At 48.9% G+C, this 18966-nt stretch overlaps 1 protein-coding gene across 3 annotated transcripts in view; it reads left to right on the top strand.

The window, feature by feature from the left end:
* The window catches only part of RAI2 (retinoic acid induced 2), a 45446-nt gene extending 28977 nt beyond the window's left edge, over positions 1–16469 (top strand). Inside the window, exons 1-2 of one of the 3 annotated variants that reach the window (XM_064474818.1) lie at positions 1849–2142; positions 14295–16469. In XM_064474818.1, coding sequence (XP_064330888.1) covers positions 14400–16067 — 1668 coding nt within the window. In that variant the 5' untranslated portion in view covers positions 1849–2142; positions 14295–14399 and the 3' untranslated portion in view covers positions 16068–16469. Of the gene's footprint in view, positions 1–1848; positions 2143–3177; positions 3409–14294 lie in introns of those variants that run through there. The other 2 variants (XM_064474799.1, XM_064474808.1) reach the window with 2 other exon arrangements.
* Positions 16470–18966: the final 2497 nt, after the last annotated feature.

Here is an 18966-nt window from a genome sequence, read left to right as displayed (position 1 = left end):
TGTGTGGCTGTGTACTCCATGAAGCCGTGGGCGCTGGCACTGACTTTGCCAGTGGGGTCTGGCCAAGGGCCCTTGCCCAAACAGAGGCAAGTGCTTCACCCAGCAGCTGGCAGCTGGTTGTCATCCTTTAAGATTACTGGCATTAACCTGCATGAAGTGTTTTCTTGGAAATGCACCACGTGGAGATGGCCCTGTCAGTTGTGAGGCAGCTGAGGAAGTGCAGGTCAGTCGTTGCAGCCCAGCCTGTCCTCCCCATCGCAAAAATTGTGGATGCTGAACTTTGGGTGGCTCTGGCACCCTCTCAGTGTGGAGCGCATCTTGGCAGAGAGCTCAGCTCTTGGTCTGTGGTCACTCACGCTTGCCCTGGTGGCCACCCTTCCTGGTGCAGCCATGGCCAGCAGCTTATCTGCTCAGTTTCTTAAACTATGGATCATGACACCTTTTGGGGGAAGATTCAGTTGGGGTAGCAAAGGGTTTGTGCTCGCCAGGGGACAGCTGTCTCCTTTGGTTTGGTTTGTGCTGTTCAGATGTTTACCCAGCTCGGGCACTCACGTGTGGTAAAAACAGAGGTTTTTCTTGGTTGCTAGCTTAGCTCTCTGGGCTTATTTTGCAACCCTGTTGCAGTGCAGCTTGTATTGCAGACTCCAACGATTTCCCTCAGCTGCCGTCCCAGGCAGGCTGGCTAGCAGTGGCCCCCGGGAGCCCCGTGGCCTGGCACGTGCTGCTTGGGCGCCTCTCAGGCTGCGCATCCCGGCACGCGGGGTGCCTGGCCAGCTGGAATTTCCTGTGGCAGTGTGGGGCAGACCCCCAATCTGCACACAAGAGGATCCAAAAGGTACAGCAGTCCCTCGGCAGCCACTTAGCCCCCTGAGCAAGGGGCAGGCGCAGAGACCGGGTGCTGGCTGCCCTACCAGAGGGATGGTGGAGTGCTTGTACTGAGGGCATCCGCCCTCTCCTTTTGCCAACAGCAAGCTCTTAAATGAGCATGGTTGTTTTCTCTAACACCCCGCCAAGAAAATACTGATTATTTTGTACTTCTTGGGTGCTCTTTCTGTTTCTATCTGCAAGAAAGGGCATCGTTTTTGTAGCTGAGCTTGTCTACGAACATATGGATTTGCCTGAGGCAAGATGAGCGTGTGCTGTTTCTCACGACTTGTACAGGCTATAGGCAGTTTTTATTCCCTGAAATTATTATGTAGTTAAAACTACTTCTTCCTTGTTTTGCTAATCTCCTAAACTCTGTTGGTTACCATTAGGTACTCGGTGCCACAGGAGCTGCAGTAATTCAAGCCATTGGTCTCCATCCCTGCTCCTCTGGCCAAAGCTGGAGCCAGCGGGAGGGGGGCTTGCCACCCCGGGGGTGAGGAGTTTCAGAGCAGAAGTGTGGGGATGGGGAGGGTTGGGACAGGCACGGTGGCACCCCGAGACTGTCCAGATGTCAGGGAGAGCGCCTGGTGGTGGCCCCATCCTGGTGGGAACAGGCATTGGTGTTGATGCCCTTGCGTTGGGTACCCAGGAGCGAGGGAGAAAGACCATGTGCAGCAGCCATGGCTTTGGGGCAGGCATGGGGTGGGGTGGGGTGGGTGGTGAAAGACGGTGCCTGAGGGAAGAGAGGGCTCGAAATGGTTAAGCCTGGGAGTAGCGATGCCGTGGCAGATCCCCACCCCCAGTACTGTACAAGGAAATGCTTAGCTCCAGCTACATGAACGGCGTGTCAGGAAAATATATCGTTGCCTGAAACAGAATATACACAAAGCAGGAGAGACAAAAGTGCCCTCAGTCCCCCTTACTCAGAGCTGCCTCCCAAAAGGGCTTTGATGGGGCTGACCTTCCCCTCAGCCTGCTCTTACACTGCTCCTGTATTTGCATTAGCACAGGAGAGGAGGGGAGACAGCCTCAGGTCCTGTTCTCCTGTTATTACAAGGATAAGCTAGGACATGGTACAGCCATGGAGGCTTTTATTTGTGGTTTATTTGTTTGGCTTTCCCAAAGGAAGAACCTGTGAGAGGTATGTTCTTCCCTAATAGCATCACCTTAGATTTTCACAGCAAACAGTCTGCTCCGCCTGCTGAGGTGGCCTGAAGAATCAAGACGATTGACAGCAAAAAAATTTACTTCAGAGTGGCACCGGTCTGCTGGCAGGTATTTTTTTTGTCTGTTAGTTTTGTTCTTCTTTATTTTTTTTTATTTCCTTTTCTTTGTTGTTTTTGGTAAAGGAACAAAGCTGCAGAGTCAGCTTTCTTCCTTCGCAGTCTATGGTCTGCATACTGAAATTTGGTTCTTTAAAGAACCGACCGTGTGAGGAATTAACACTAGGCTGCACCCCTGTGTGCCTTTCCATGCTGGTTTGCAGGATCTCCTACATCCAGAGCTTCACAGCCGTAGAGCAGCATCACCTCACCAGGAGAACTGAGCCATAGTCACGCTGTAGAGTGTGTTGCTAAACTGCTTCCTAGGGCTGAGCTGAACAGCCAAATAGGAAATCTTCTGGTCAGATTTATTGGAGTGGCCTGGTGACGTTCCCCAGAGGACTTACGATCTGTGGTGATGGATGACGCCGATCCATTAACGTAGCAGTCTCATCTGGGAAAGATGTAATTGTCGTTCTGCATCCTGCAGTTTCCCTAAGTTTTTCTGAACACGTAATAGCACACATCGCAGCAGAAATTGCTGGTGAAAAATGCTGCAGTAAATATGTCAGGCATTCTATATCCTGTGGCAGCGTACTCCTCCTCTGGTACCACGCAGCCATCATTAGGATAGGGGAAGTGATAATAACGAAATTTGGTATTCATCATGATGTATGTGGTCTTCAAAGGTTTGATGGAAAAGTATAGGCAGGACCAACCATGTATCCTCTTGCAGTACGTGGCTGTGAAATTTGTTCATGTTGACTGCTTCACAGTATCAGGAAAATAATATTTACTTTTACCTGCAATAGCAGTGCTATTTGTACAACACTGATTGCCCTGCCTGCATTTCCTGAAATATAGCCCTTTTTTTCTAAGTGGTCGGAGTCTGGATCCCTGATGATAAAAAACGTTAATACTTTTTTGTGTATTCTGGGCACAGTTTGGAATAGTCTCACCTCTGTGCAGTATGAGCAGTGTCAGTCGGTGCTAGAATACCCAGCTGGAGAAGACTCCTTTGAACTGGCTGGAAGGTCTCTGTTCATATAGCATCAAATCAGTAAAATTTGGACATCAACATTCACACTTAGACAGACTAGAAGTGCTCCGGCAGCAAAGAAACATGGTAGACCTTGACGAAATGGGAAGAAAAGGCACACTGGAGGAACAAACAGCAAGTAGTGGACAGCAGCTAGACTGAGAGGGAAGACCTCACAGTCAAATAGATGAGGCAAAAGACATTAGAGAGGAAGCACTTGCAGATTGTAAATGCATGCAGGTATGTATATGCATGTGGAGCGTTTGTAGGTGTTACAAGCAACCCGGACCGGTTAACTGAACAGCAGTAACCTCTGTGGCACTGAAATGCAGCAAGACAGCTTTTCAGTTATTTACATCTTATTTGTGGTCAGAGGCGTCTATATTTCACAGTTCAGCACGGGCTTCTAGGAGGGCTAAACTGGTCGTTGAGGGTGAAAACACGTTGAAAAGTTGTGAGATCTTCTTGTTACATCCATCAGCACCGTAATGCAGCATCTCACACTGGTGTTATCTTGAATTTAGTCAGAAGGCTGACATCTTGTGCATCACGGCACGACGGAGAGAAGAGGTCATTTCTCTGCCTCTCAGAGTCAGACCAGGAAATGGTACAGACACTGGGGTGAAAGCAAGTGTGTAAAAGGATGCGAAGTTCAAAGAAAAAATGCTGCAGTTCTCCTCACATCACAGGAGTCCTACATTTTTCTGTCTCTTTTAAACAAAATCCTTGCAGTTGCTTACAAATTTTGCGAGGATGAAAAGAAGGGGCTATTTTTTGCTTGAAAGTTTTTCCATCCACACACTTTTAGATAGGGTGGTGCAAGAGTAGGGCAAGTCTGAAATATGCTGAGGATTAGCACTGTCATGTAGCTGATGAAATGTTGGGATTGGTTTATCAAAGTGATGGGGTGGAGGAGAGGGAGAGTCAGTTTAACAAATCTGAAGCTATGAAAATGAAACTTGATCTGGAAGTGGAAAGCTGGGGGAGCATTTGGTTACTCATGCCAGTGCAGAAGGATGAAGTATTAAATAACCACATTTTGCACCAGGGAAGGGAGGACTCTGCTACCCTTTTGCTCCCCAAGAAGCACCCTGATACTCCTGCACCTTCATATCTGCCCGTGCTCCCAAGTGAGACCCTTACCTGTGGTCTTAGACAGGAGCATTCAAACCTCACCAAAAAGGATCTGCGAGGTGGAAGGTTTAGGTTTTTAACTTAGTTTCGCTTTTCTTCTCATTATTTATTTACTTAAGCCAGACTATATTAGGACAATTAGAGGTTATATGAAAATTTGGCTTTCAGTTGATTTAAGATGAATTCTAGAAGTGTTGGAATTTGCTATTCTAACGCCTGTGGCTTTAAAAGGCATTTGGACTGGTTTCTGCTTCTTTTTCCTCTCTGTCTCAAGAAGGTCTAGAGGGAAGGCGAGTTTAAGGGCAGTCCCTCAATGGTGCTGAGGTTAGCCCTATTCTGGCCTTGTCTGCACCAAGAAAACGTGGTTTTTAACTGGAGCTGGCGTGCCATAAGGAGGGGATGGGAAAAGGTTTGCAGCACATCTGAGGGGCTGAGGCTCTCGGGGCCTGTGTGGTGGCAGTGGCACCTGACTTCATGTATGGGTTTTGAGTTGTTGCAGCTGGTTTACCCCTCGAGGGGTACTCTAGCATGCTTTGCTTGTGTGGCTAGTTGGCAGACAGCCGAAACAGTCGAAGCCATGGTGGTATAATGGGGCAAAGTCAGATGTTTCACCTGCAAAAGTTTAAAGTTTAAAAACTGATTTTAACTTTACCTCACGAACCTGTCAGTTGAGACTTGGTAACTGGTCTGTGAGGGGACCCTATCCTTCATAGCCAGGAGCAAGACAGATCCACGTAAGCAAAGAGAGACGGACAATGTGCATCAGCCTTTGCCACACTGATACCAATTCTCATCTGGATATTGGAAAAGATCAAATGAATGTAGTAAAAATATCTGAGCCTGGGATCAGTGGAGAGGGTCAGGACAAAATAGCGAGCCAAGTGTCTCTGAGCAGAGAACAAACCTCCGCTGGGGAACTAATGAGGCTTTGAAGTCGTTTCACTGACATCAAACTTGGAAATCCTTTGTAAGAACTGAGATGCTTTAAGGACTGTTTAATAAAGCACTTGACTGGGAAAGGAGCAAATATTTTATCAGGCTGACAATGAGTGCTTTTTGTTTTGGGGGAAGTGGGGTTGGCAATTACGTTTAATTGGTATCCTTTTCCTCCTGTTATCATTGGTGTATCGATTGCTGGGAAAACAAAATGCATGGGTTTTAAAATTTACTGTAAAGTAACGACTCTCTTGTTTGTTTTGTTTAGCTCTCTGTTCTCAAAACAGCTCATTTTTCTTTGCTTTGCTGGCAAATATAATGTTTTGGTTGAAAATGATACTAAATAATCAGTTAAATGGGTTATTTAATGACAGGAAAAATTGTTTAAAATATTTTTTCCCATAGGAAAATTGTGCTCTTTACTTTTCATGCCTAAGAAGTCTTTTAATGCTAGCATGAGTCTGCATTCTTCCTATGATCCCACTCCAAAAGTAAATACATGGGTACACTGCATGTGTGAAAACCGTGGAGGTCAAGGTGTAGTAAAACTCAGGAGCTCCAATGCAGGAGATATCCCTAGAGTAAATCCAGTTTTTCCCTGATACCATTTTAATTTAGACTTTATTAGTTTCTTGCCCACTGCTGGTTTGCCTTCCCCATGGAAAGCTGACCTCTACTGTATGAGAAGCAAGCCTGGTAGATGAAGGGGGGGAGCAGCGGATATTGTCTACCTGGACTTGAGGAAGGCCTTTGACAGTGTCTCCTGTAAGATCCCCATAGGCAACCTGCTGATGTACGGGCTGGATGAGCACACAGTGAGCTGGACTGGAAACCGGCTGAATGGCCGGGCCCAGGGGATGATGATCAGTGGCACAAAATCAAGTTGGAGGCCAGTGACTAGTGGTGTACCCCAGGGGTCAATACTGGGTTCAGTCCTGTTTAACACCTTCAGTAATGATCTGGATGATGGGGCAGAGCGTGCCTTCAGCAAGTCTGCAGATGACACCAGACTGGCAGGAGCGGCTCACACATCAGAGGGTTGTGCTGCCATCCAGAGGTACGTCAACAGGCAGGAGAAGTGGGCCAACAGGACCTCATGAAGTTCAACAAGGAGAAGCACAAGGTCCTGCACCTGGGGAGGAACAACCCCAGGCACCAGTAAGTGCTGGGGCCGCCCAGCTGGAAAGCAGCTTTGTAGAAGAGGAGCCAGGGGTGCTGGTGGACACCAAGTTGAACATGAGCCAGCCATGCACCCTTGCTGCAAAAAAGGCTAATGGTGCCCTGGCCTGCATTAGGAGGAGTGTTGCCAGCAGACTGCGGGAGGTGATCCTTCCCCTCCCCTCAGCACTGGTGAGGCCACAGCTGGAGTGCTGGGTCCAGCTCTGGGCTCCCCAGTACAAGAGAGACGTGGACATACTGGAGAGAGTCCAATGAAGGGCCACAAAGGTGATGAAGGGACAGGAGCACCGCTCCTGTGAGGAAAGGCTGAGAGAGCTGGGACTGTTCAGCCTGGAGAAGAGAAGGCTCGGGGGGATCGTATCGATGAATAGAAGTACCCGAGGGGAGGGTGCAACGAGGACAGAGCCAGGCTCTTTGCAGAGGTGCCCAGTGGCAGGACCAGAGGCAAGGGGCACAAACTGAAAGAGAGGAGGTTCCCTCTGAACATCAGGAAATGCTTTTTCACGGTGAGGGTGACCGAGCCCTGGCACAGGTTGCCCGGGGAGGGTGTGGAGTCTCCAATCCTTGGGGGTATTGAGAAACTGCCTGGACCTGGGCAACCAGCTGTAGGCGTCCCTGCTTGAGCAGGGGTCTTGGACCAGATGACCTCCAGAGATGCCTTCCAACCTCAACCCATTTGTGATTCATTGATTCTGAGCAAGCAGATGTGCACGATGGGGCTGAGAGGCAGAGAGGGGAGTGCGGAAGGACTTTCCCAGGAGCGAGCAGCCCTACAGTTTGGCTTTTGGGGAGCTGCTGGTGAGATGATGATCCCCCAGGGCCACGCAGGCCGCACCTCCCCACTGCAGGTGGGCAGGGCTGTGATTGCTGGGTCCCTGGCACACCTGTCCCACCACACTGCTGCAGCTGCCGATGTCCCCGTCCCGAGGGACTGCCTCACACTCTGGGAGGACACATCTGCCCACTACCAGCAGCATCAAGGGAAAGTTGATTTAGACAGAGACTTCTGCAGTTGCAGAAGTGGTAACTCATTTTTCCTGTTTGAACAGAAATTTGGAGCATGAAAACTGCAACGAGTCAGAAGAGCCTGCTGGGTCAAAGGGACGTCACCAAACTGGGTGACACATGACTCAGCAGTAATTATGGCTGGCAAATGTATATTCGTCCTTCACATGTCAGGTTTAATACATCAGACTTCTGTGTGCTGCCTCTGGCTTGGAGTGCGTGTTCAGCTTACTGCAGGCTAAGCAAGCAGCCACTGCTTAGGCATTTCTGTACTATGCTAAGGGAAGAAAATAAACCACCTTTTGAAAGGTTTTATACTTGGAAACTTGCTGCAAGGTTCCTCCAAGCATAACAGTTTAGAGACCCTCCAGGAACGGGGATGTGCTGCCATTGTGAGAAACTTGAGCATTTGGGAATAGCAAGATCAATCTCAAGAAATTTCAAAGTAGCCCTGTTTTTATAATGCCTGCTTATTTGTAATATGTTATACTGCATGAGTGGCGGTCCTTTTGAAAGTAGGAGGCCTTCAGTTAAGTGTTATATCCAGTATCGCAGTAGTTTGTGAATGGAGCAGAGGAAGAGAAAGGGCATCTGGCAGTACGGCAGCGTGTGCTGTCTCCCTTACACTTGGGGTATGACACAGTTTCCGCTGCAAATGTAGGGGGTTTTGGCAAGCTTTCAAACTGGATATAAAAATTCACTACAGGTTGAAATTTGTCAGGGAAATGCTCTATTCCTTCCACAGCATTTATCGTCTGTCTTGTATATCTTGCCCTTGGGAGTAAAGATGCTGGTTTCAGGTCTGTGACAGAATTTTTTTTTCAGTTGGTCTGATTTGTTTTTAAATGAGAAGAAAGTGAGTTCTCTCCTCCCCAAAATGGATTGCTAACTACAGGCTGTTGACAACAGCAATACAGTTAGCAAATATATGACTCTAACGCGGCTCTTTGCAGGCGATTAGCCTGTGCAATAGGCAGGCCGCTGTGGTATTTCTCAGCCGAACTGTTTAAGAGACAGAAGTACTATCAGCCAGGCAAGCCGCTGCATTTGAGAACAATCGTGCTGTGTGCCGAAGCAGTGTATACATATTGTCAATGTCCCATCTATAACATGCCATTTTGCACTGCCGTAGTGATTTCCTTTCCCTCTCGTTCCCCCAGGGCTTAACAGCCTGGATGGGAGCCTTGACACAAATAGGTTCGCCTCCCATAAGGATTCATAATGCAGCAGTGGAAAATAAAAGAGTACCTGTTGCATGAGCTGCATCGGAGCCTTGTTAGTCCTCCGGCATCTTCTGAAGTTGTCTGATGAGATGCTGTTATTTTAACTGCTCCTGAGCAGTGTCCAGCTCATCCTCCACGACATAGCACCCGCAGAGTGAAAAGTAACACAGGGCAGCATGTAGGTGCATGGTGAGCAGAGGATGTTGCACAGAGGGAAGAAGAGCAAAAGTGGTAGCTTTCATACCGGTGGAGATACCCCGGCATAGCCCTCCCTCCTCTGTCTGCTTGGTACCAGAGTGAATCCTGCCCATCTTCCCAATGTCTTTCTCACCTTGCCCTCAGTCACGTTTGAATGGCTCCTCCCAAATCTGAACAGGGAGTTGCTGGGTATTTGAGCAAAGGGAGTGAGTGGGGGAGAGGGTAGGGCTAAACTTGGATGTTTCCTCAGTGCCCCTTGGAGTGGACACAAGTGCATCCTCAGCAGTTCCTCTTTGGTCATGACCAAGGGGCCATCGAGCCCCCTCTCCAGAGGTGGTGGGACTGCATTTGGGATCCGGCTGTGAGCGGCAGGAGGGTGAGGGGCTGGTTGCCTTAACAAATGGCTTTCGGGTCTCCTCCGCTCCGCCTGCCCCATATCTCAGAGGGGGTCATCGTCGGCCCTCCTGTGAGCAGTGGGAGGACAGGTCCCACGGGCTCTGCTGGTGCCTCTGCACCCAGCCAAGCTGTGTGTGGGCTATCAAACGCAGCACCACGAATGGTGGAACACAGGAAAAGATTAGTTCACTGTCAGCTGTGAGTTGGTTATTCCTCTGCCCTTTGGTGCTTGAGGATTATGCTAGTAGAAGGGTATGTGGCACAGCCAGGATTGTCAATCCCAGGTGCCTGAATATGTGAACCAGTGAGAAACGTGAGAGGCAAACACTGCTGAAATCACATGTGGTTTGCACGTATGGGAGAGTCAACCTTCACATTATTTGTGATTTAATAGCTTCACAGATTTGGTATATGAAAGCTCACTTCATTCAAATACTTTTTTTCTATTCTAGCAGCAAGCCACCAATAACAATATGGTAAAGCCTTTATTTGTGTATGGCTTGAGCTGTACAAAGCAAAAACTGCGGGATGGAAGACGATTTATTTTGTGTTGGTCTGCGTCAATATGTGTCCTCGTTGCCCATCTGTGTATTTTCTGCATAAGGATGCAGAAAGATGGGTGGGGCTTTGGCCGCTGAGACTGCTGAGGACAGGCAGGCCCTCAACCCTGAGCTCCTTAAGAAACCCATGTCTAAGAAGGGTGCAGGTTGGGTGCATGGTTTCGTGGTGCATCGGTGGGCAATGGGAGTGTGCTGCCACACAGCAGCAGGATCAGCCCGATGGGAACCAGGGAGTGCAGGACCTGCCATGGCGCTCTGGTTGGGAGCCTGCTGCCGGGGGTGCTCGGCGGGTCTGCCACCCTCCTGAAGGGCGGTGGGGTGTCCCCGTCAGGGATGTTCTCACCACAGCCCTTGTTAATGGGCTTCTGCAGAGCAAAAATCAAACATGCTGCTTCTGGCAGGAGGATCGGTCACAGCAAGCAACAAGTTTTGGCAAAACTCTTGTCCAAAGTCCACATCCAATTATAATTTTGTCCCCAAGCTGTTCTATTAAGTGAAGATTTATAATTTTGCTTTGGTTTTGATACTGTGTTTATACTGAAAGGAAACACAGTTTTTCCAGGAGATACTGAGCAGGGCGTCCCACAGAGGAAGCATCTGAGACACTTTCTATAGTGTGCACAGTATAATTTGAATTCTGTGTCGACAGCAAGGTACAAGCCATGTTTCGGACGAGCAAGCGGGGTGCGGGGATAGCTGCGCACGGTACAGTGCTGCTGTCCCACAGGAAGGCATGCAACAGCCCTGAGAAAAGTCTGCTGCACAGCCATCAGCAGGAGATAAAAAAAATAAGCTAGAGTTATCACCACCCCTTTCATGGCATTTCTGTATAGTTAACTTACCATTTCCTGTACAGTTACACACACCATTGCATAGTGCCATGAACTTAACTCTTATCAGCACCCCTGTGGGAAAGCCCGGGTTATTTACAATAGGGCTCTTTTCAGTGTTGCAAGCTTTCTTTCAATTAAAACAAACAGCAAATTAAATATTAAATAGATAAGTAGGGAAAGTGAAATTAAGTGATTTTCTGGCACTCAGGTGTAGTAGACAGAGGAAACTTAAGGCAATCTCACTGAATTATATTTCCTTCAGCTGTGTATATCAGGTATATGAAACTTACTTTAAAAACTGGGTAACTCTGAATACTTTATGTACAGTGAAGCAGCAATCTTAAAACAAATACAAAAAAACCCAAACCCAGTACAGACTTCAGGGTGATTTTTATTAAAGGAGAAATATAGTAGAGCTATTACTGTTAATACCAACATTGAAAATTTACTTTAGTTTGTCATCTCCGTGTTCGCTTATTGTTTTGTATCATGTACTCAATGTATGTAGCATCAAAAAGGAGTCCAGGAACAACAAAAACACCTCTTTGGACAGCTTCAAACTGTCTCTTGATCCCAGATCTTAAAATGTTTCCTCTTTTGAGGCTTGGGGACTTGGATCCTTTTCACTCTGTCTGCTTACTGACCTTGATAATAGGCGTTTAGTGTAATACATGTTTAGCAGCCCTGGGATTGCCTCCCGGGTGAGAACAAAAATTGCTTTACAGGGCGCAGGGGGCAGTTGCGCTGGGACTCTGCTGTACCTGGCAGCCAGCTACTGCCAAGCTGCGGGCATGATCATGAAATATTTTTAAGTGTATATATATAAAATGTTTTGTTTGGTTTTTTTTTTTTCCCCTGTAGCTATCACATGCTCAAGAAGCAGGTGTACTGGAAGTATGGAAAGGTACGCTTCCACATAGGAAAGGGGAGGCAGAGAAAAGCCCACCCCAAACCCATAAACCTGGGTCAAGGGCTACACCTTATCTTTCGCTCCTTCTTCTTCCCCTCACGTGGTGGGGCCCTCAGAGGCCCACAGAGGCAGTGTAGGACCGCGAGCTCAACAATATATATTTATAGATCCCAGAAACATACAGGATTCAGTGTGGAAAACAATATTTAACTATGCTTTTTAAAAAAAAAAAAAAAAAAACAAAAACCACAAAAAAAAACCCCACCACCAACCCCACAGGCATTTCTTCAAGGTGTCTGATGGTGATAGATGAGCTCTTCTTCCCCTCATCTAGATATTTCCTCTGCCTCCAGCCCTGTCACTTTTTAAAGCAGCAAAAGGGGGGATTTTATTATGTTTTATACTTTCATCTTCAGCAGTGATCAGTCTCTCTCTCCGTGGGTGCATACAGCATGCTAATCCCTCAAGTCTGTTACGCAGCATAATTTTCATCTTAATTTTTCTGTTTCTCAATGGTAAATGGGTTTGCCAGGGGAACAGGGGGTCATTTCCTGTCCCTGCCAGGTCATTAATTCCCTATGAAAACACCACGATCTCACGCTTCTCGAGCAAACAGAAACATCGGGAAGAGCCAGTGTCTTGAGCAAAATACTCGGCTGTGCTGCAGCAGCTGGAGGAGCAAAGATGCTGGTGTACGCTGCAGAGACCACGGGGTTTTAAAATCGTCATTTTCAAAAAAGGGAGGGAGAGATTATATAAGAGCAGTAGAAAATGGCTTTTTAATTCCTTAACAGAAACAATGTCTATTCTTTTTCAGCTTGAATCTGCTGAGCAGTCTCCTCATTGCCTTTATTTTTAGAAACGATCGCTCGTCTTTTTTTTTTCTTTTTTTTTTTTTTTAAACAAGACTGGCACGATTTTTTTGGTACTGATACTTGTCACTTTCTGAATAAGGGATTTGATTTTTGCTCCTGTTTTTTGGTGCTTGGGCATCTCTGCCTGCCTCTAATCTGTCTCAGCCAAGGCTGGAAAAAGAAACAAACAAACAAAAAAACCCTCAACCCTGCATTTGTGAATGTTTTCTGCAGAATGTTTCATAAGATGTGAAAAATCCGGAATTATTCTCCTTAAGCCAGCAGCAGGAGGGGAAAAGAAATGACTCATCTGTTTACTTTTAAAAATCCTTTTTAAGAATTCAGACATGCCTGATAAATTATTAGCATTTTACCCAACCAGTCTCCACTATTAACTCCCGACATTTCTGTAGTCTTGCGCTCACTGTGGCATCTCGCTGCCAAATCCAAGGATTTACAGGTCTCGGGAGATTTCCCACTTCCCTGCCTTGGCCATTTTTTAGACTTTGTTCGTGGGGTTTGCTTTTTCCCCCCCTTTTCCCTGTCCCCTCTTAGTTTGCCGGTTTGTTGGTCCTACAAACACCTATGCAAGCAAATAATTTCTGTAAGTGCCAGAGCTGGTGGAGCTCTTCGTGTGCTCTCAGCCAGAGACGCATCCCCAGGCTGGGACTCCTCACCCGTCCAATTTTGGAGTGGCACTGCCCTCCCCATCATCCCAATGCCACCGTGCCAGCGGGATGCAGGGAAGCGCCTCGCTCCCACCAGCCCAGCCAGCCGGATGGTGGCGATGGCACCCGTTTTGTTAGTAGGGAACAGGATTCAGCCGCGTGCAGGTGAAAAATGTAAATTTTGGGGTGCGCCGGTGCTTTCCCATGGTAACGGAGTTGAAACCGGACAAGTTTCCATGGTGATTATTACTACGGCAGGATGCACCGTGCACTTCAGGAGAGGCACAGGCAGTGCCAGGCAGAGCGGCCAGCCCCCAGCCAAAGTCTGCAGGCAGCAGCTCGCAGGGGGGAAATTGTTTATGCTTCTGAATAAATGGATGCACAGCACTGGTAGTTTGCTGCCTTTTTTTTTGCTTTTTTCAGGGGAAGGGGGTGTTAAGCTTTCTAGGAAATAGTCTGCAGATTTCACCGCGATCATGAATGGAAACCATCTCTGCCATTTTTTAATTGCCATTTGCTTGGTTAATATAAAGTGTTGTGCTGTCAAGATAAATTTGAAGTTGTTTTACATTTTTGTTGTTGTTCTTCATTATTCATGTCTTTTATGACTCGGGCCTGGTTCACATGATCACCTCTAGCTCTGTGGCAGGGCAAACGTTGGGGTTTGGTTTGGGTTTGTCCCTTTCTCACCTTGCATACATCAGTTTTGGAGGTGCTGTATGCAGTGTGCGGCACTTACCTGCTTGCCTTTAGTAAACCCCACTGGGATGAAAAAGGGACAAGTATTATAGGGGAAGTGAGGAACCTTTGCCCATGGCGGAATATTTCTTAGCCACGATATTTTTAGAAATACTTGTTTTGGGGGCTTTTGTTGAGCTAAACAGCGCGCTGTCGCTTGGCTGTGCCATGCACTGTCATTACGTGAAACGGGCGGCCCGAGTCCTCGTTTCAGGCTGCAGGGTATTTGGCTGCAGGCAGCCCTGGAGGCCTTTTAAATTGTCTGTGTTTACGGCTAAATATAAGTTCCTCAAAACTCTTCGTACAACACTCACGGATGTGTGTATATCTAGCATCTCTCTATATATACCACACTGTATTATGGAGCCGTTAGCCTGAAGCGTGGAAAAGTTTAACAGCTTTTCTTTGGCGATGGGGTCTTTAAAGGCAATTGCAAATATTATTTTAAGGAGGAGATTTATGCGGTGCCTAAAGTATGTTTCTGGTTTGCAGGCCAAATTATGTCCGTGCCGATGCTCCTGGCAGCCTGGAGCCGCCGCGGGTCCCGCTGACGGCGATGTAGAAGCAGCACCGGCTGAGCCCGAGAAGCCCTGCGACATGGAGGAGCTGTACAAGGACACCCCAAACCTGCCCATGGACGTCACCAGCTCACCCTCGGCGATGGCCAACAACAAGCTGGAGAACGGGGTGGCCCAGCTGATCACGGCAGAGGCCTGGAACATCAACTCGGCCGACCTGATGAAGAAGGCCCTGTCCCCACTGGTGACCGTCCCCGCGCCCTCCATCCTGACACCGCCGGCCGAGTCGCAGAGTGGTGTGGCCCTGAAGGTGGCAGCCACTGTGTTGCAGCCCATCTGCCTGGGGGACAGCCCTGTTGTCCTGCCCATCCACCTGCAGGTCGCCGGCAGCGCCGCCCCGCAGATGCCAGCCACCAATGCTGCCACCCCCTACGTCATGACCAGCCAGGGCCCCGTCCCGCTGCCCGTCCTCCTGGAGCAGCACGTCTTCCAGCACCTGAACTCACCCCTGGTGCTGCCCCCGGGGGCTTCCTGCCCCGCCAGCCCCCTGCATGCTGGCCTCTTCCCCGGCACCGCTGCCCCTGTTGGGCAGCCCCAGCTCCTGGACCCCAAGCCATCCAGCCAAGCCCAGGAGCCCGTCCTGCCCCCCGTCTTTCAGACGCCAGGTTTCGCTGCCGTCCTTCAGGACCTGTTTCCCTCGCAGGGTGCCCTGGGCTCTACCCCCTGCCAGCCCCCACCTGATTACGCCACCCTCCCACCCCAGGCCTTTAGCTCGCCCCTCTCCCCGCTGGTGCCCCCTGCCACGCTGCTGGTGCCCTACCCCGTCATTGTACCCCTGCCCGTCCCTGTCCCCATCCCCATACCTGTCCCCATCCCTGTGCCCCACGGCGCCGAGGCCAAGGCGGCCCCCGACCCGCCCAAGCCACCACTCTTCACCCCCCACTCCTGCAAGGGGACCCAGACCCCCCTGGAGAAGGAGGAGACAAAGCCCTTCGACCTTCTCCACCCACGGGAGTTTCCCCAGCTGAGCCGCCACACTGTCATCAAGATGGGCGGCGAGAACGAGGCGCTGGACCTCTCCATGAAAGGGCCACCTGTGCCCCGGGCCAGCGAGGCCGCCCCGCCACCACCGCCACCACCTGAGGACGGGGCCCTGGACCTGTCCCTCGCCTCCTCCCGCAAGCCGGGGGGACCCCATGGGGAGGCGGCTGGTGCCAGCCCTGCCGCCGCCGAGGGTAGCGTTCACCCTGCGCCGGACAAGCTCCCCGGCCCGGCCGTCCCCTTCGTCCCCTGCAAGCCCCAGGAGGCGTCGGGCAAGGCGGAGGGCAGGGGAGCAGGCGGCGGGCCGGCCGAGCTGCTGCGGCAGCCGCAGAAGTGGTTGGTGGAGCAGGCGGGCAGGGCGGGCTGCGAGCCCAAGGCCGGCAACAACATCGAGATCGTCAGCACCTCGCAGACAGCCAAAGTCATCGTCTCCGTCAAGGACGCCGTGCCCACCATCTTCTGTGGCAAGATCAAGGGCCTGTCGGGGGTCTCCACCAAAAACTTTTCCTTCAAAAGGGACCTGCCCCAGGACTCGGTGCTGCAGTGCTACGACGTGAAGAGCCCGCCCGAGCCCCGGGACAGCGCCGAGGCCCTCAGGAAACCCGTCAAAAACAGGAGCGTAAAGCTAAAGAAAATGAACTCGCCGGAGATACATATTCTTCCAATCAAGAAGCAACGGCTCGCTGCCTTTTTTCCAAGAAAGTAAATTATGGGTTTTTAGAATTTTAAGATTATTATGAGAAGAAGAAGAAAAAAAATAATTAAAAAGATGCACTTGGTTTTAAACTCATTTAAAACTTTAAACTATCTTTGTAAGTTATTTTTGGGGGAAGAGGGAGAGGATTGGATGTAGAGTCCCTATAAGCTGGGTTGTATGGTTTTGGTTTTTTTTCTTTCGGTTCTTTTGTTATCAAATTTTGACTTTTCATGGGAAACTGAATAAAAAGCAACCTATTTTTCAAGCAGATTGCACATTTTGCAGCTTTAATGGAGTAATGGATGAGTCAGAGGGGTAAGAGCTATTTTCACTGCCGTAAAGTGCTTTGATGATGTAATTCTTCATAACGGTCAGAATGGAAATTTCAAAATAAATGTTTGTACGTGCTAATTGGTAGCAGCATTTTTTGTCATTTCTGAATTGCTTTCAGTGTACAGAGACAAAAAAGTCTGTAAACTGTAAAGCGCCACGACTGAGTTGAGACGAGCCTGAAATGTTCAGAAAAAAATAACAGGCTAAGAAATTTGTCCAGCGGCATTGTTGGAGAGACGTCGCAACAGCCGCTAACGATGCGCCCAACCGAGCTTCCGGAGGAGTGAGAGCGAGCGAGTGGTACAGCCCAGTGCGCACCTAACGCCAGCATCATTGCGAGACACCCATAGGAAACGGTCTTAAAATATTAAGTAACATTAACAGTCACTTAAAAGAGAAAAGCCTAAAAGTCAGGGGAATTCAGTTGCCGGGGGCGGGGAAGGAAGGAGGAGTCACATAGTTTTTCCCAGCCTGACTACAGACATGTGGAAAAGTTGCTTATTGTTAGCTTTCTAAGTCTCTTTGATGGCTGAAATCAATGCACATGAAAGAGCAGAACTGTGTAACTTTATCACTCGGCAGTGTACAAGCGCCCACGTCAATGGAGAAATGTGAATGTACAATTAAAATAAAAGTTCTGGTAGGTTATGGTTTTGCACTTGTCTATGGAAATGAGCTGGAGCATTATTCTATGTCGGCTTTTAAGTTCCCATGGCTCGCTTGTAAAAATCCATCCCAATGGAAGGATGAACATGAGAGCAGGAGAACAATCTTTGGCGAGTGCTGCCTTTTTGTGGCTATACCTGTGCAGTAGAAACCCCCTTTTTTTGTTATTATTTCAAGTGACGTTCCCAGCACCACACCAGTACTGTCTAGATAAAAAGGCCATTGCAAACCCATCAGCTAACCGTGCCTTCCTTTACCTAGCTGCAGCTAAGCTACTTCCAAGACTCCTCCCAGGCAGTTTTGGGAAGGTTTTTGCAGTTGTTCATGCAATGAGAAGCTGACCAAAGAAGCAGCTTCAGGGTTAGAAGTCTAATCACACCCTCATGCATCGGTGTCATGCCAAATTCTGTTGAAACTTTTGATGCCAGCAGACAACAATTCACCATTCAGAAAATGCATTTGCATTAGGAGGTTAGGAAAAGCATGTGGTTGCTCTTTTCCTGGGCTGAAGTATCACTGCCCTATTCCTTACTATGAAAATGGAGAACGTTCACATAAGCGTAGCATCAAATTCTGTCAAACTCTTGTTTTCTAAGTATTTTTAAAGTCTTTTATTTTTCCCAAAGCTGGCAGAACTGACGATGTTCAGAAGAGGGTAAAGTGGGGATGGATTCATTAATGTTTAGTCATCTGATTGTATTTTTTCTGATTTTTTTTCTTAATTGAAAATACTCTACTCTGCTTTGCTCCTTCGAAGAAACTGCTGATGAAATGTGTCATCTTCTGGGTATTGCAGTGCAGAGGCTCAGTCTTTCAGCATCCATTGGGACGGCCGTCCCTGTTGTCATTGCCCCACTCTGTTTCAACTGGGCCCGTTCCAGAGTGTCAAAAACCTTCTGAAAATGTAGTTTTCCCCAGGGCTACACCAGATTATTTAAAAAGGAGGAGGTCACAGCATTAGCTGTCATTTTTATTTTGTAGGTGACAGAAGCAAGTTCAAAAGGAGTTTCTGGGATTTTTTTTTTTAAAAAGTACACACTTCTCACACTGGTGGTTACATCTGCTGCACCGACTGCCCCGATCGCCGCCATCCTTGGGCGAGCATCATCCCCCGCAGCATCCTCAGCAGGGGGAGAGAGGGTATCCAGCCCACGCGTGCCCTTCATGTCAGCCACCAGGCACCTGTGACAGGCAAAGCAGCACCTGTCGCCGACCCTGACCGCAGGTGCTCAGGTTTTCCCTCCTCTCCTTTGCAGGCCTTTACTGGGACAATTAATGTGCCCAGGTTAACTTCAATACGCAGGCTACCTCCCGGCCCACTCTGCACGCAGTGGTCTGGTTTAACTGAATTTAGACCACAAGCCCCAGAAACCCTGACAACAAATTAGGCTAAATCAGCTTTTTGCCATTATAAACCCATACAAGCACTGTCACAACACCCGATGCCTACAGGCAACTAATTCAGTTTAAAGCCAACTGGTACCGGTTGTAAAAGCAGACCAGACCAGCAGCCACACAGCTGCATCTTCCCCCAGACCATTACAAGAATAACTGAAAACTACTCTCTCTGAAACAGGGCTGAGGAAAAAACAGAGCAGGCTCCAACTATCTTAGCGTCCCCCTCTGCCCCACCAGGACCAGCCCCATTGGCTTTACAGGGCCACCTCCAGAAGGGCTGAGCTCCCTGGCACTGCTGGTCACCACCACCATCCCCATCGCCACAAGGCGATACAGGCTGGAGCCACCCCACTGGAAATGGATGGGCAGAGCAGACTGGGCTCACCCACCACAGCGCCTGGCTTTTCCATTGCTTAGACTGCAATGGCAGGGGGGATATTCTGAACAGCATCTTCCCAGAAAGGCTCAGGGCAGCTCCTGCTCCCTCCCGTTACCCATTCATGCAACTCCA

This window comes from Phalacrocorax carbo, chromosome 1 (assembly GCF_963921805.1).
Source record: "Phalacrocorax carbo chromosome 1, bPhaCar2.1, whole genome shotgun sequence".
NCBI lineage: Eukaryota > Metazoa > Chordata > Aves > Suliformes > Phalacrocoracidae > Phalacrocorax > Phalacrocorax carbo.
The sequence above is the reverse complement of the archived record's forward strand: the minus strand, read 5'-3'. Positions and strand labels throughout refer to the sequence as shown.